This window comes from Podarcis tiliguerta, assembly GCF_965153285.1.
Source record: "Podarcis tiliguerta genome assembly, chromosome: 2".
Taxonomy (NCBI): Eukaryota; Metazoa; Chordata; class Lepidosauria; order Squamata; family Lacertidae; genus Podarcis; species Podarcis tiliguerta.
The window spans coordinates 45,824,372-45,842,574 of NC_139535.1; the positions used below are offsets into that span (position 1 = coordinate 45,824,372).

General features: G+C 40.9%; 1 protein-coding gene and 1 long non-coding RNA gene across 3 annotated transcripts in view; one reads left to right on the forward strand and one right to left on the reverse strand.

Annotated features, from left to right (window-relative positions):
- The window catches only part of NUP210 (nucleoporin 210), an 85,893-nt gene extending 78,816 nt beyond the window's left edge, over positions 1 to 7,077 (forward strand). Inside the window, exons 38-40 of the mRNA XM_083420569.1 lie at positions 375 to 470; positions 578 to 658; positions 3,881 to 7,077. Of these exons, the coding sequence (XP_083276695.1) occupies positions 375 to 470; positions 578 to 658; positions 3,881 to 3,981 (278 nt within the window). The 3' untranslated portion in view covers positions 3,982 to 7,077. The remainder of the gene's footprint in view (positions 1 to 374; positions 471 to 577; positions 659 to 3,880) is intronic.
- LOC310668579 overlaps positions 7,017 to 18,203 on the reverse strand; it is a 57,514-nt gene continuing 46,327 nt past the window's right edge. For both annotated transcript variants that reach the window (XR_014506706.1, XR_014506707.1), the window contains 3 exons: positions 17,385 to 17,689; positions 12,993 to 17,105; positions 7,017 to 12,384 (listed from right to left, as the gene is read on the reverse strand). This is a non-coding gene — a long non-coding RNA (uncharacterized lncRNA). The remainder of the gene's footprint in view (positions 12,385 to 12,992; positions 17,106 to 17,384; positions 17,690 to 18,203) is intronic.

An 18,203-nucleotide genomic window follows, 5' to 3' on the forward strand; every position in this document is an offset into this window, starting at 1 on the left:
CTTTAGTTGAAAGAGCAACCTGGGAAAGCACCAACTTCTGCATAATTATGTTTGGGTGCATGCATGGGAATTTTTGCTGTTTACTCACCATTGATCTCTCAGGAAGCACAGCATCATACTCTTAACTGATAATTCTTTAAAGCTATATTTTAACGATAATGGTATAACATTTTCAGGGGCTCTGGAAAGCAATTAATATTGACATTTAAATATATTTTTGAACTATCACAGGCATGCACATTCCAAATGTTACTTTGAAATAGTAAAATATTGTTATTTAAATAGATAGCATAATTGGATTCAAACCAGTTTAGGGTTTTAGGTCTATTTATAACACGGATACCCATATATCTTCTTTTCAATATGATCCTCAGATGAACCAAGCTTATTCCAACACTTCCTTGATTCCTATCAAGCCATGTTTTTCACACTTTTTGCACTACTAGCTGGGATGGCTGTTACAGTAATAGGTAAGTGTCAGGGGTCTGAAGCATTCCTCCCCGCCCCCCTTTAATTTTTTCAAAGTTTATGTGATTTCAAATTAATTTCTGCCAATTTGTTCTGCCATGTCTTTCAGTGCACTATGCTATTTTCTCACCAAAGGAACAGCTCACTCACCCAGCTTTTCTCCCAAGGACGAGTCCTGAGCATAGACAACGTAAGCAGATCTTAAACCATTTTAAATTGAAATAAACTTTTCTCGCTTAAACTACTGCATAAACATTGCAGCAAGGGAGAGTGTTCCCCTCAGAGTAGACTGCCTGAGCCAAGTGGCATAACTGTACTTTGCAGGATACTGAAACTTGCCAATTTTGACTCTTATCATCCCACACAGGATTTTTATTTAATTGTGGCTCCTCTGAGCCAATGGGAAGACTAATTTTAGTTCCATGCTTATGAAAGGAAACTACAAGAAGAGCTGCAATACTAAATCAAATCCTCTCTTCTTCTTAAAATGGCACAACTTTCAAAGAAAGTCAATCAACTCGTGATAAACCCCAAAGAGATGTTTTGCCCGTCTTTTTTTCTTATATCGCAGGATGGGGAACTTGTGGCTGTGGGTATTTTTGGATTCCAACTCCCATCAGCATGGCCATTGGTCAGGGATGATGGGAGTTGGAGCCCAACAGTGTCTGGAGGGTCAAAGGTTGCCCCTACCTGTTGCAGTGGTTCTCATTCACAGAAGACAACATTTGGAAATGGGAGAAGAAAGTTTTCATTTTCACTAAATCCGTGGACTTTCTTCAGCTGCTATCTGTATAGTGAAAAGCAGCCCCTGAGGCTGCAGTTGGGAGCAGAATAGGATGGAGGAAAAGTGTTGTTGATCCCTTTCCCCACCCACCATTTGTAGGTCCCCAGCTGCTTTTCTGCCTATTGTCAGCTTAAGGCTAGTTCCCAATGACCTGATAAAATGTGGCTGAGCTTTCCTACTTCAGATTGTCTACACATGTTCTTCCATAGAAAACAACTTCCCTCACCATGGAAACCTGGACAAGGACTCTAATCTAGCCTTTACCTGACATGCTAATGTTCCTGTATGGAGGAGTGTTGCTGGGGTTTTTTGTGGAGGAGTTTTCAGTCATGCGAGACCCCATCTGCAATCTGAAGTGTTATTTGTGAGAAATAGGTCTTAGCTGGTAGAACACCTATTCAGAATAGTTGGTTGACGTGGCATTTTGCCTGATTTGTTCTCAAGATTGTTATTTAATGTTCAGTCTTACAATGTTACATCCTGCCAGTAGTTCAAGGAAGATGTCCCTCAAGCCATCTCACATTATATTAAGGGAATTATTTTCAAAAGTCATAATGCAGTGGAACCTTGGTTCTTAAATGGCGTAGTTGACGAACAAATTGGCTCTCGAATGCCAAAAACCTGGAAGTAAGTGTTCCAGTTTTCGAACATTTTTTGAAATCCAAACATCTGATGCGGTTGTTGGCTATTGTTTCCAGGGTGCCTGCACCAATTGGAAGCTGCTCCTTAGTTTTCGAATGTTTCAGAAGTTGAACTGACTCCGGAACGAATTATGTTTGAGAACCAAGGTACCACTGTACTTGAAACAAAATCTACACAGCAGTAAGACAATAACAGCAAATGCTGATAATCTTGCATTCCTCCTTTAGAGATGATTTTAAATGAAAAATGGATACTTTTTTAAAAAAGTAATACTCAATTTTTGTGGCATTAAAACCATGCTGGCTACATATGACACTGAAGACCACAATGACCTCTGGCAATAACTTTCAAAATGCCCCCCACCTCCACTGTCTCCCAGTGTCCAATTTACTGAATTGAAAATTGCTTGATAAAAGTTTCATATATAAAGGGTAGGATTCAGCTAAGTTGTTGTGTGCACCTAATGAAGTTCATGTGTGCAATGGGATGTCTCCCACTTCTCCTTACCCCGCAACACCACCGAAAAAAAATCTGCTCCGGGGGATTGTGGGAACTCTGAGAACAAGTTTAGGGGCCACGTGGTAGGCGGAGAAAAGGGAGGAAGTCTGTGTAAGCAGACCTCGTTCTGTGCAAGCATACCGCACTTAGCACTACATCAGCAGGTGTTCGTTCATGAAAGATTCATATCATAAGACCTGCAGAGATTATAGGGTTGGGATGAGGGTGGCACTGTGGGTTAAACCACACTGGAAATTGTAGCTGTGGTGCTGTGGGTTAAACCACAGAGCCTAGGACTTGCCAATCAGAAGGTCGGCGGTTCGAATCCCCACGATGGGGTGAGCTCCTGTTGCTCGGTCCCTGCTCCTGCCAACCTAGCAGTTCGAAAGCACAAAGTCCAAGTAGATAAATAGGTACCACTCCAGCGGGAAGGTAAATGGCGTTTCTGTGTGCTGCTCTGGTTCGCCAGAAGCGGCTTAGTCATGCTGGCCACATGATCCGGAAGCTGTACACTGGCTCCATCGGACAACAAAGCGAGATGAGCGCCGCAACCCCAGAGTCGGCCGTGACTGGACCTAATGGTCAGGGGTCCCTTTACCTTTACCAGCTCATCCGGTTGCTGAAGCTCTCTTCTGCTTGCTGAATATAACAGAGCTATTCAAATAGCATGTCTTGGATGGGGAGGAGTACAGGATCTCCCACTGAGTTCTTTAGAGGCTTCCCCTCCAGTTGTACTGGTGAGCCCCAGTAGAAAGATAACATGTCCCTCTCTTTTAATATGCTGGAGGCTGAAATGTCCTCTCCTTATGAAGTCTCCACACTTCTAACCTATCACCTCCATGGCATGGATTGATACTGTTCCTCAAAGGTGTTTGCTAATGGATTGTAGGAGTAGTTTTTCTCTTCCGGCATATTTACATTTTCATTTAACTGAGTCTGAACTAGTTCTGTGCTGAGAACTGTCCTCCAGTTTCTCAAGTTTTCTTCATCTGTGAAGGTTTCTACTCTCTCTCTCACACACACACACCCATTCTCAGGACTCTTGGTAATTTTGTGTGAGTGTGAAGATTTGAACATTGAGGATTTATTGTCATGAGATGGCAAGGATGTTGGCATGTGTGCTTTTCTTTCTGGGAAGCATTTCCCCAGCACTCCGCAACCTGCTTGCCTACCTGTGCTTCCTCATTGTCCATGCTATGAGTTACTTCATGATGGGAGCTATTCAACATAGAGCTGTAGCAACCATTCCATTAGTGCAAGCTTTTTTGGCACTAATTTTTCTTTCCTTTCATAATGCTTGAATGCAATTGCTTTTCTCATTAAATGATGGAGAATGGAACAACAACAACAACACAGGAAATATTTTCAGAACAGCATTAGCTTGAATCATGTTTTTGTGACTCCATGAAGATCTTTAACACAAAACAATCTAGCAACATCCTTATCATATATATGAATAATAATTCTGCCTTTTGTTTATAAATGTAGGATTTCCTGCTCGATCTGCACCTTCCTTCCGTTCCACATCTTCAGGCAGCATTCACGGCTCTCCCACCAGACTGTGGAGTCCTGGTTATGCTTCACAGTAGACGGAGCTTTTTCCCCCTCTCAAAAGACTCTTGTTTGTATTTTAAAATACTAGTGCTTTTACTGGTAACTAATTGTCAAAGCTTAACTTTTTGCTTAGTTTACTGCGACTCTCTTTCTTTGACGAATGCAACAAAATTTCTGTATACCTTTATAATTCACCATGCCCATATTATTTAAGGGTAGTAGAATCTACTCTTCCACAATCTGTCATTATTAGCAGTACTATCTGGGTGTTGGGAGAGGAATTTATGGGTAATGCCCAGTATCTGTGTTGATCTAGCTTGCCTTTTCTTTCTTTCAGTTAATACTAGTTGTACCTCCTAATTGTCCGTATCAATGCAGTGCATATGTTTGTTTAATTCCTGTGGAAATTGTATTTTTATAGTTTCATAATGAGGCTTAATGCAAATAAGGAAGAGAGATACAAGGACATAAGCCAAAAACACAAAAGGGATATATGCTTCTAGAAGACTAAAGTTTTAGTTTGGTTACAGATTTTATTAATTTATTTTGAGACTCAGGAATGAAAGTGCACTATTACATTCTCACACCCTTTAGCCTTATAAATAATTTGAATCTTCCAGTTTAGAAAGTAGTTATGCTGTAATAACTATTAAATAGTTGTGCCTTTTTTGTGCAAGAATTGTAGTAGGGTCTCCTCTCACCTAAAAATAGTCAGCATACAGTTCACCAGTTGCTGCAAGTACCAAGACCCTCTGCTATTTACCTGTAAATGAAATTTTTATTTTAGTTATTATTTGACTATGCAGGGTGTTTTTTTAAGAATCAGGAACAGTTTTATTTTAATGAAGAGTTTATTTTAAGCTGAGTCTTTTTTTAAAGAAAATAATGTTGATATAAAGTGGCTGATTGTGTATTTTTTTAGTTCTTTGCAAAAGTTAAATACCTCAACAGAAACTGGCCACATTTGGGCATCATGCTAAATCAGCACTGGTGAAGGTCTTTAGCTCCATGGGCCAGATCCTTATCCAAATATGTCTCGTGGGTCAAATTTGGACAGGTAAGTGACCTACCTGTAAATCTCTTGGTGTTACAAATGACATTTCTATCCTTTGAAGTGCCAAACGTCTGGAAGGCAAGGCACTCCTAAAAGCAAGCTTTCCCCCTTTCTTTGCAGTGAAACAGCTTCTGAAATTAAGGGGAAAACTTGCTTTTAGCAGCACCTTACTGCTTGCTGCATACTTAGAAAATTAGCCAAATTGAGCAGGTAGGGGTGCACAACAGAGTTTCCTACAGGGAGCTCTCTTGCACACCCAGATCCAGCAAGGTTGCCCTTGCTGTGTTCCTGCTTTGTGCAGCGCTTCAGAGGCTCCCGACAATCAGTTTGTTATTAGATTCTTTGGAAGATGCACAAGGAGGCTTTGGCCAAGGGTGCCTTTTTGGCTGAGTCAAGCCCCGCCTTTACCTGTATGATGCCGTGTGTACGGAACACCCAAACCACCCTGGTGGGCCAAAATTGGCCATACAAAACAAGGAAGTGCAAAATTGGCCTGCAAGAGTAAGGTTCCTCACCTGAGTGCTAAAAAAATAGCTCCAAGGATGAGTCATCTGAATCCTAAACTGTAGCTAATGCTAATTAGAACATTCAGATTTATAACCTGTGGTTTTAAGTTGCCTTGTTTCAGTGCGCCAAAGCAACAAAAAATTCCAGTTTGTCGAGTCTGAAGAATATGGCAAGTTGTGGTGAATCTAAACTAGAAATGAAAGCTTCCACATTCCTCCTGGGTGCATTGGAGTGGGGCTCATACAAGCCCAAAGCCCACTGTGGTTTATTGGCCAAGGCTGCAGTGTGGCCAGTGAGTTTCAATGAGCATCTCTTGATCTGATACTGTGGCCTGGATTAGGACCCTTATACTTGAAGTGCTGCACGAGTGTCATGAAAATGTGAATACACAAAAGAGCAGCTCAGTCCTCACAAACTGACTTCCGCAACAGGAAATATTTTTATTTTTGTTGTGCTGTCTATACGGTTGCGACCTTCCCACGTGAACGTGTGCATGCCCTAGCTCTACTGAGGTCAGTGCAGTTACTGTTGACTTCAAGCAGAACAAAAATTTCCCCAAGGATTTAGCTGGTATAATTAATACTTTGTGTCGGCATGTAATCTACAATATGCACAGGTAGCCAAAAAAGTAACAACATACGGCACCACATATAGTATAAATTTGGACTGGAAACGTCACATGGTTTCTTGTGGACTTTTCTTCCTTCTTTCATACAATGGCTGCTGGGAAGTTCAGTGTCTACAACAACCAGCAGTGTGGTTCTTTGATGCCATAGCAGTAAAGAAATCAAAGATTGACCTGGAGTAATTGTTTCTAAATTCCAATTCACTAGCTCAAAGCTTCTCAAATGCCTGGCTGTTCAGTATTTACTGGGCCCAGAAGTAGGTCGCTGTGCAAATGCAGTGTTGCCAATCTGCCAGGAAACAAGACTGCCAATAAAATACAAAGGTGAAATTTTTGCAGAGGTTCAACAAAAAAGAATGTGATGTTTACCAAGTGAATATTCTCTAGGTCTGGTCTTTGGACTGTGGGTGACATCCAGCTGTGGCAGCCCACTTGTGCAACAGATTTCTGCTCAGGCAATAGGTGTTCCCTTTCTTTTCCTTCCTCCTACAATCCCCAACTGATCCAAAACTGCCATGAAGATTTGGAGAACCCTCGGGAATAGATCAGTGACATGGGGTGGGGGGGTTACAAGAGGCAGGAGAGCTGCGGGGTCCCATCACATTATCTGATATGACATTGGATATCACCCACTGCCTGGTGTTGGAATTGTATCTTAAACACCTTCTTTTCAACCCTAAGTGTTAATAATTAACATTTAACAGGGAGCAGTTTAGAACAAGAAATCTTAGTGCCTAATTCTAACACTGTGAGTGTATGTGACTGTGAACAATCCTTACTGTGATGCTTTAAAAAATGTCAATGCAGGGAATATTTCATGCAAAATTTGAAAGTCGTACAAAGATACTGTGACAAAGTTGTATTTGTATATTGAAAACACAAAGTTTTTGTTTGGTTTCCTACAGTTTATTTGCTTGAGAAATAAAGATACGCTTTAACACATAAGCATTGCCTGAGAATGATTAAATGTACACATTCAACCTTAGACATTTTTGTAATATAATCATGATGAGATGGATGTATAAATTGGTAACAAGGGAAAGGAAAACTTATAAATGCAATAAATAATAATAATAATAATAATAATAATAAATTAATAATAATAATCAAAAGGCTCTGGAAGAAGAGCAGGGGGGCGTTGACGTTAACTGTCTTTTCACAATGTCCATGTTTTTGTTTTCTCACCCAGCTGTCAAAGGAATAGCCTTTTACATCCGGGGATAGCATTTCCTTCTAATTCAAAGACAACTACTGAGTTCATTGGGAGACAACCGGAGGCTCACTGCTGCCCTAGGAATGTCTTTCAAGTAAAGTAGGCAGTGGCATCTGAGTTAAATTCTTATAAGCTCTGTTAAGCTCCCTAAATAAACTGTGTTTTATTTTGCTCTATGAACCCTTCTCTTTCTAGGTACCAAAATAGAGTGATAGGGGAATAGGAAAGGGAGGGAAGATATAAGACCTTTTTCTAACGATGATGGTTGCCCTGATTATTCCACCTAATATGTCTCTAGCTTTAAACACTCTAGTGCCATACAGGTGTTGCAGTTTTCTGTGAGAAACTGAAGCACCCCCAAATCTAGAGAGAGCTGAAAAGAAAGTGTGTTTGGGTTGTTAGCAGCTGATTATAGTTTTGTGGGTTTATTGGCATTTCTTTTTAATAGGAACCATGTGAGGGTCAACTCAAAGAGGTTGGTAAAAAACAACACACATTGCTTAAAATGTATAGGCACATAACATTTTGAAGGTTTCTAATTTTGTGCTCTTTCTGCTGAATTCAGTAGAGAATTGGATGTTAACTGCTCTTGAGCTGTGGTTGGCTGTAGTGCACATGTCCAAACACTGTTATTAAGAGAAGTGGCTCTGAAGAACCCTTGGGAAGTCTGAACCCTGAAGGCTCTCCAAGCTATTGGTTCCAGACAAAACACAGTCCAACCACAAGAGGAAGATACTGATGTGTCTAGACTGGCTGCCTTCCTTTTTAACATGGCCTGCCACAGAAAACAGCCTGTGAATGTTCTGTGACCTGTCACTGTTTTATCCCTCTTGCCTGATTTTCCCACACTTAAATTTCTATTTCTATAGCATCATATTATTTCCATAACTGGCTTAAACTTAATGATGTGTGATTAGAATTTGTTTCTTTTCCGTACTACTGGATCGGTCTTTTATTCTTCCCCTTCTGTGATGCTTGGAAGAGAGTGAGCAATTCAGAAGAAAGAGAACATGGAACAGGGAAGGGCGCATGCAGTGGTTGTGTCCAAGTGGCAGCCATGACACCTACCTACAACATTTCATAGATTCTTGTTATTACGAGCACAGTATCATTATATATTGTTGAAGGTGGAACCTGCTGTGTATGGTATTTATTTATTTGCTTACAGTGACTACATGACAGTGGGGTCCCAGGGTTAAATGTAGATTTTTTTATATTGGGACTGAGGAACTTGAGGTCCAGGAGCCAAATGCCAGAGGGTTCTCTATCTGAGCCTTAGATCTTTCCCCAGCCCACACCCTTCCCTGCTTCACACCACAACTGATTGCCTGGTTGGAATATGTCCTGGAACCCTTAGTGCCACTTGCCTATCTTGATGGAGTTAGGTGTGTGAATGTATGTAGAAACTAGCCTACTGTACAAAGATAAAGTTTATATTTCTCGCTCTGCCCACTTTTGCCTCTTGCCTTGCCCATCACTGGCAGGTGAGCCTCAGGTGGTTGCCCAGAAGGGAATGCAGTGCTTGGGCTGACTGAGGTTCACCATCCCTGTTCTAGTTGCTCAGATATTGCGTCATTGTTATGTATCTGGTCTACAGAATCTGCAAGGTATGTGTTAAATTCAAATTAATCTGGAAAAGCATTGAGGGTACAGTGAATGCAATTCCCTACTTAAGATTCATCTAGATTTTAGAGTGATTCTTCAACATTTTTTCTTCAACAACACTGGCATAAATATTTAATCTTGATGTTCTTATGTCCACATGGGTCTTTTCACTGCATGGACAAATTTCCATTGTGGACAGTGTTCTTTTGAAACCAAATTCATAAATTATTGGCTCTGACTTACCAGGTCCAGTGGAAGACTGAAGCCAAGGCCTTGTTCTTGTTGTCGTTTAGTTGTGTCTGACTCTTCATGACCGCATGGACCAGAGCACGCCAGGCACTCCTGTCTTCAGGCCCTTATTAATAGCTGCTAAAGTTTTTTCTGTATTTGGCCAGTCATCCTGTCCCTTGTTGCAATGTCTCCAACAATGAGAAGTCATGCTGATCTTCTTAAATTGATCTAAATACATACCCTCTAAGTGTCTGAAATACACACTGAGTTTTAAATGTGTACGCACTCCTGTTGTTTGTGTAGGGTGTCCTCAAGTATCACAGGGCCTTTCCTACTCCCAGAATGGTAGGACTCCAGCTGGAAAGTACATTTGGCACAAACAAACCATAGTGTATTACATATTAATAAATAGGTTTCTTCCCCTACCAGGTAATGTATTCCAAACTCATCCCCATACACTACTTCTTTTCTTTTTCTTTTTTAGATGCTCAAGTATGAAAGTCACAGCGTGTATAAGAACAACCCTTCTGCGTTCAGGGTATTTGCTCAGTGCTTAGCATTAGTAAGGATTACAAAACAGACACTGGCATGGATCATCTTGAAATAAGTCTGCTAAAATCACAGTTAAATTGTGTCATCAGCTGTTGAATGAACTCATTCCTCCAAGGGATGGAAATGTCATGGTAATAAAGCTGAAGATATTTACTGAGTGGTAGCTGGCACAGAGTCAAGAACAGGGCTAGATCAGAAATAATGAATACTCCTCAAAAACAACACCAGCACAGGTGATTACAGAAGAATTACCTAAGATAAATTAACATACTAGAGATCTTTCTCCACCTCTTCCCAATTTAAACTTGCATTAGGATTAGTAGTTTTCCCGATTCCCTATTTTGCCCAATTAAAGTTACCCTCAGGTTTTCTATGCTTTTCATGTGCAGACCATGCCAGAATCAGAGTATAGGATTTCATTCCAACCCGTTAGCAAAATGGCTCAGATCTGTCGCAAAGGATTTATAGCCTGAACTAAATGATGAGGCCACTTTCTTCAGGCAATGTGCAGTTGCTAAAATGTGCATTAAGCTGAGGAACTGCCGGGTGCGGTTTCTTTTCCTTTTAATAGTTAACGGCATTTCCCTGCACTGTCTCATGCCCAGAACTATAAATTGGACAGCAAATGTCCTGAAGTAGAATCAATGATATCTAGTCCCTAAAAACCAGATTAGATTTATGAAATGTGCCTTTCCTCCTGAGAACCATGCTGCCTGTGATGCCACAGTCCTGCTCTGACTGAAGATGAGCAGAGACATATGGTTCCATTCTGTGAAGTTTTGAAGAACCAGGAATACAGCCATTCACTTGCCTGAACTCTGGAATTAAATTTGGAAGCTGGCATGCACCAAAGGTTTAGTGTAGTAGTGGAAATAGGGAATGGGAGGGTAGCCATGTTCTCCAGTCACTGCTGCATACTAAGTAGTCCCATTAGAACTGACAGTTTTGTTGTTCTTGTAGAAAGGAGTAGCCTGGCAGTGCCTTCATGGGTACTTGTCCCAAGCAGAATGAAACCAACCTTGAACTGACAGTTGGGAAAGTGAGGAGAGGTCAAGGGGAAGAAAAAGAGCCTTTGGATTCTGATGCAGCTGGAATGTCAATCTGGAGGAGGGGTTGGGCGAGGGTTTGTGGTCACTGCTAGTTCCACTCCCAGTTGGATACTTAATCTTTGCACAACTAGGGTGGTCATACACCCAGAATTTCCCAGACATATCTGGAATACCGCATCCATCAACAGCTTCCGGGCAGAAATTGGACAAATGTTTTGGAAAATCTGGATGTATGGCACACCATGTCAGCAGTGCTGATTTTGCCTTAAAATAGCTCAAAATGGCAAAAAAGCTCAACAACTTTTCTGTCTTTTCACTGTTTGAAATATGGCAACCCTATTAACAAGTCACATGTATTCTATTTCTCCAGGGCTAAGTTGTTTAAAGCAGTTATGTGGGGAGCCCCAGATCTGTCTGTCTGGCCCTCAGAAGTCTCCCCACTCTTCCAAGGTTGCACCCCTCACTGCTCTCATTCATACATGCATTCTACATACTATGAGCTTGCTGGAATGTGTCCTTCAAGTTTAATAGATGGATAGAGAGGGGTGCAGGAATACCTGCAGAAACTAGTATACTGTACAAAGGTAACATTTACACCATTTTGTCCCGGACCCCATCTACCACTGCCATGCAGTCCTCAGAAAGTTGCCCAGAAGGGAATTTGGCCTATCTATGCAGTAAGTGAAGAGTGTCCTTCTTTCTCATTTGACTCCCAGCTTTTGTCTGTGAAACTAGAGGTTCACTAACACAGGATAATCAGGTTTTTTAGGCAATAGTAGATCTGCAGGTAATTATTGTAATTTTAAGTTAGTCCTTTTACACCACCTGCCCTCTTGAAGGGTAGTTTATGATATATGTGCACAGCATATTTTGCAATGGAAAGAATTTCATTTAAATTTGTGACAGGCAGATAAATATTTAGTATCACATTATTGTATATTGAATGAGGCCCATTATTACTCTCTGCTACAAGTGTGTACCATCATTACTCAGCTCTGGAGTTTATGACTATGCTTTATAGGATGCATATTGAACATTCATCTTCACTTAGCCTCTGGCACTTATGAAAAATACCTTGTGCAGTAAGCTGACTCCCCCACCCCACCCTCAAGAGCCTGCTTCTCTGAATGAAGTTTAGAGTTGACTTTATGGGTGCAGGGTTTGTTGTTGTCACTGCTTTTTATATAAATGGTCAGAAAACTAGCTCCTGTTACTCATGGCTGTAGGAGCAGGATTCTGGGATATTTGCATATTGGCTACACTGATTTGTGTATACGGTTGTATTTCATAGGCAGCAAACTAAAACCTAATTCTACTTCCTGCATTTTGTGAAAATTACGCATTGAAGGGTTGGTGCAGAGGTTAATATTAACAGCACAATCCTATGTCCACTTGTCTGGGAGTAAGCACCATTGAATACCAGGGAACATACTACTAGGTAAGCATGGGCTGTAATCCTGTAAAAAGACTATGTTCATCCTAGTAATTTTGGAGCGCTCTATTACCTCCTGCCTTGCCCGTCCCACCCCCATCATTCTTACCTCTCGAGGGGCTTTTCAATGTTTAGCAGGGGATGCACAGCTGTCTGGACTGGGGGCAGGGCTGTGGAGCAGATGGAGGTGGCATTTTCAGTCTTGTCTGGAGTAGCAAAACATCCTGAATATTAACAGCAACCTAATCCAGAGGTGGGGGTCCTGTTGCTCTCTAGGTGTTCCTATATTAACAGCTCCCATCAGCCCTAACCACTGACCATACTGACTGGGGTTTATGGGAGTTGGGGTCCAACAATATCTGAAGGATGAGGTTCCAAAGTGTTACTTACCACAGACTGTAAAGCAGGGTGGTTATATGCCCCAGTGAGGAGACACTGCCACCAGTAGATACTGTTACATTATTGAATCATAGAATCATAGAGTTGGAAGAGACCACAAGGGCCATCGAGTCCAACCCCCTGCCAAGCAGGAAACACCATCAGAGCACTCCTGACATAGAATCATAGAATCATAGAGTTGGAAGAGACCACAAGGGCCTGATAAGTTACACTGTTTTTTAAATCTTGCTTCTGCTGAACAATTCAGGTTCATTTATGGAAGAAAACGTGGACAACATGGGTTTGCGGACTTTAAGTTGGAAGTTTCCACCCATTCTTACAGAAGAGTGTCACATTATAAAAATGTAGCTACCCATTTCCTTCAAATTAAAGGAAGCACCGTCTTGTTAATCCTGTGAGCATATTCTGTGCAGCTAGGATCAGTTGTGTCTGTTAGAACTTGAGCAGAACAGTTCTCTTGCCTAACTGAACACCGAGGAGCTATATTAAATTAAGACAAAACATAACAAACAAATGTCAAGATACTGATTTATAATAACAGTTAAAAATAATACTCTTAAATGACAAAGTGAGGAATTGATAGTTCAAGTCTGGCTCATGTTCTGCAGCTATAAATATACATTCTCTACTCATCTTGCTTTAAATGGATTTTATTTTTATCCCATAATTTACCTAGGTTTGACATGGTTTTCGAGCAGAGTGTTTGTTCGCAGTATAATTAGCAATCAGACCTAAAGATCCACGCAAAGTGAACTTCACTGCACAAGAATCACTTTTTCCTTATGATAAAGTCGGACAAGATGGCACAGCCATACAGTCTCTGTAGTTTACCTTCTCACAATCTTCACAGACAATTTCAAATACTAAGCCTGCCTTTTTTATTTTTGTAGGCACTCATTTGCTTACCTTCTGTTCCTGGCTCTATGAAAAGGAACAAAAACATAATTAACTTGATATCTAAAATTATCATAAAATTAAACATTCCAATCACTGCAAAGATTTTAATGCCTGGATTAAGGTGTTTTGCGAGTGTTTGGGTTGCAGTGGGCACTATTCACCTTCAGTGCAAAATTCTGGTTGTACTGTTTATGTTCTACACTTGTGGCTGGGGAAACCCAGGCAGATGGCTGGGGTATAAATAATAAATTATTATTATATTATTGTTGTTGTTTAAACTGCAGTAAGGCTACAATCCTAACACTTGTTAGCTGGAAGTAAGCCCTATTGAATTCAATTAGATTTGCCTCTGAGTAGACACCATTAGGATTGCTTTCTAGGTGTCCCGTTATGCCAGAAGCTGTCTGTGAACAAACGCCAGCCTGAAAGCGAGATGAGCGCTGCAACCCCATAGTCGCCTTTGACTGGACTTAACCACCCAGGGGTCCTTTACCTTTACCTTTTACCTGTCTAGTTATGTAGCTAAAACCAAGCACAACTGGACATATACATTAATCCTGGATATGAATGCCATTCTCTTCCTGTGATTGGCCGCTAGTATTGGCCAGACCTGATGTAAGTAATTGGAACCTGGACTTCTGATCTTGCCTGCTCGACAGCAGGTCAAGTCTCCACTTTCAGTAATGAAAGGAAACCTTCATAACAGTCTCTGTCTAGGTGTAACTACATGTGACCACAACATAACAAACCTAATAATATTTGAGAATTATGGCTCTCTGTTTTTGATTAGGGAATGGAGATTGGAATGTTTGATAACCCAAATAAAAGCGATGAACACTGAAAGGGAGACTTATGGGGTGGACTGTCTTGGAAATATCACGCCAGGTACTTGGATTGTTTTGACTGTGATCACTTTGGAAACAGAAATGTGTCGGGGGGGGGGGGATGCTGAGTATAAGAGATAGAGGAGGCTATATAGCCATGAAGTAAATGCATGAAGTACATCTCTAGGAATCTCACTGCCATCTTAGTCCCCCCTCAACTTCCTTGTACCCAGCATGGACTGTCTTTGAAAACATTTAGTCTCAAGCTGGTTAAGAATATTTCCATCCTCAAGGGAAGTGGCTTTGGTGTTTTGTTTTCTTCTTACCATCAAGAAATATTGACTACCTAACTCTTGTGGTTCCAACACAACCAGAAATGTGAGTTAGATTCTAAATTTGCTCCTTCCAACCCAAGTGTTTCTAAACTGCTGCCCATATTAGGTAGCCTACTTTGTTTACCAACACTATCCAAACCAATGGTTTATTTTTTTACCATTGGCGTATGGCTAGAACAAAAACTGATGCCACACAATTTGATGTGTGCAGGACAGAACAGGAAGCTGGAGAATCAAACACTCCCACCACAGTGGGAGGCGGTGCTCATGGTTCAAGACAATGCCTCTTACAAGAGAAATTGCTATATAGGACATATGAGTCCCCGTTGTGATTATGAAAAATAGTCTCTCCTCCTCTAACTGCTGGTGCCTTGATACCGAAGGACACTTGGTAAATATTATCTGGTACTGTGCTGTTGCTACACAATTGTAAACAGATCTAAGATTTATGGACAAAAAAGCATTGATGGGATACCTCCCTAAAGTATTGTGCCTTACCCCAAGACAGTGGAAATGGATCAGTTGCATGAACTAGCTGCATACTATGCATCTTTTTTCCCCCATATCAGTACTTATTTACAGGATTTATTTGTTGACCATTTGTGTTTTATGGTGTTTTAATGAATTTAGTCACATTTTTAATGAGATTGTTTAAAAACAGTCTTATGAATAAGTAAATAGTGTATATTACAGACATTAGATGCCTGCCAAACTATAGGACAAACCTGCAGCAAATTCAGTGCTTGCTGCATACAAATGTATTTTATGACAGCTCCATAAATAGAAAATGAGAAAAACCTAAGAGTTCTGACCCAGCTCCTCTTCTCTTTCCCACCTTCCTTCCTCCGCCAACCAGCATTCTGTTTTACTTTAGTTTTCTTTTTATTGTTATTGTTATGGTTGTGTTTGTAGTGTTGATATAAACTGAAAACAAAATTCAGTGAAAATACTATTACTATACAAAATAAAAAAGAAAGCATCCTCCTTTATTGTTGACTAAAGCTGCTGCAGAGACCTCCATTCTGAGAGCTTCACTGCCTCAGGTTTTCAGGCAAAGCTGAAGTTCTTCTATGATCCTTTCAATTGCAAAGGGCTCTGGCCCAACCCATAATCTTGGAAGAATGCCTGTGCTCACTTCAGTTTTCCCATGTTAGGAACCCACTCTTTCTCCTGGGTGGCATCTCATCTTTGTGAAAGATGAGGAGGCTCACTAGGCTAGTTTCCTCGTTGCCTTTTATGAGTTAATCAAAGCATCCTTATTTTGAAAGACTTTTGAAGAAGCTGGCTAATAAAATTTTATTGCTGCTGATTCTGCATTTTTATAGATTTTTAGCTTTCTGTTTGTTGTGGTTTCTTTATTATATTTTTACTTCTTTGGGCTTTGAATTGTATTTGGAGTGATTTTTATGTGAACCTCCTGAGTACAAAAGACACACATATATATATATATATATATATATATGTCACATACATTCTTATAACCTATTTAACTTAATTTCCCACAACTGATAAGTTCAAATTTCCTTCTTGTGAAAATGTTTTGGTTGAGATTATTTTGGGGTGCAGAGGGGTAAAAAAAAATAATGTGCAACGCAAGGATACACACAATTCATCTTTAAGAAGCAATAAGAAAAAATGTGCTGGTCAACGTTTTAAAGATTACAGATGAACAGAGAGGCTCTATGTCAAGGTGACATACTGTCATGAATTCATTGCACTGGCACAACAACAATGCATACCACTGGCATTACAGCACGTGAGGATAGGAGGCCTCAGTTCAAGAACAGCCCTGAAGCCACTGGAGCTGAGTGGAACCCACTCAGTTAAGAGGTTTCACTGAGGCCTGTTCAGTCAGAGATTCAAAAAGGAAGGTTGAAGGTGAATGGTCACTTGCGGCCTTGTCCAGAGTGAAATCAAGTGAATCTGTCCATGTTTATGCAGTCTTTATCGACAGTCATTCAAAAATTTGTTTATTCTTAATGGAACAAAGCCTAAGCCTTTGTGGAGGACAGTCAACAAGAAATCGGGTATTGCAGGCTCCCGTTTCATGAGGGAGGTCTGCAGTTACACGTCCTCACAGTGCAATGGTAGAAAGTTCCACTGCTGTCACTGTTCTACTGGTGGTCCTCTGTATGTGAAGAAACCACAAACAAGGCATTCTGGGGGCAGGTTGGGTAAGGCCATGGATTTGCAGGATCCAGAGCCTTAATATTCCTTGGACATGTCTCTCTCTCCCCTCCCCCTGCATGCCATATGCCAGTCCAAAGCTGGTGTATGCATTTTGCTCCTACTGTGGTCAATGGAACATAAAATGTAAAAGGAATAAAAACACAGGTCAAAAAGTTGCCTCCCACTATCCAACGCAATACAGCTAGGTTCTCCCCGCAGCAGTGGCTGTGCCACAGCTCTCTCCCCATTCAGGAAGGCAAGATTACTCTGTAAATAAAGGTAACATATTGGTAATGACCTTAACCCCCCCCCCCAAATATATTAGAAAATGTAAGTTTAGGAATGGGGAGTGAGGTATCTGTGTGTGGTGTTGGAGTGGTTAAGAAATGCTAATCACATACCTTATTTCTATCAAGCTGGCAAATAAATATATGGAATCCCACATGCTGCAACAAGTGAATCTTGCCAAGCTAATATCTAATTTCGTCACTACCTGAAGCATCCATTCCTGGTATATCATGCCAAATGGACATTTTATATACGTACCTTTACAGAAGGGACAGTGCTGTCCTGTTCACTTTTGATATGACTGCTGACAGCAGTGCTTTTCCCTTTGCATTAGCTGACAATGTCAGTTTGCTTAATTATACAGAGCACCTGACTTTCGACCTTGAAAACTCTGATGCATTGCAACTTCCTGGCAAAAATCCAGCCTGAATCATCATCTCCAAATCCAGGCTTGGTGGCTTTGTCTCTGCAGTCATGGTCCATCTCTTCAAATCCCTCTGCTGTTTTGTTCATTCAGTCCATTGCCAAGGCAAGAAAACGGTCCAACACATCCACTGCCTCACCTGCAGATATAAAGGAGAAATGGAGCTGTGTGTTACCAGCATATTGCTGACAACATATACCCAAAATCCAGATGACCCCCCCAGTTTCAGGTAGATGTTAAACAGCATGGGAGATAAAATCAGACCCTGCAGAACCCCACATTGAAGACTCCACAGGGCCAAAGAACACTCCCCAAACATCACCCTCTGGAAACATCCATCCAAGTAGGACCAGAACCACCACAAAGCAGTGCCACCCATTCCCAGCTCGTACAACCGCTCCAGAAGGCTACCATGACACTGAGAGGTCAAGGAGAATTAACAGGGAGAACTAATAACTAACTAACTAAATATAAAATAAAATACATTTGTTACTCCAGCTAATGAGATGTGAGTATACAAACAAGCTTCTGTACCTTTATCATTTCCTAGAATAGAAAATGTTACACATTTAGCAGCCTTTGCTGATAAAGTGGGCAGGGTCAATGGTCCAGCACAGGCACCTTATAAGCTCAAGTCCAATAGTGTTTTCCTT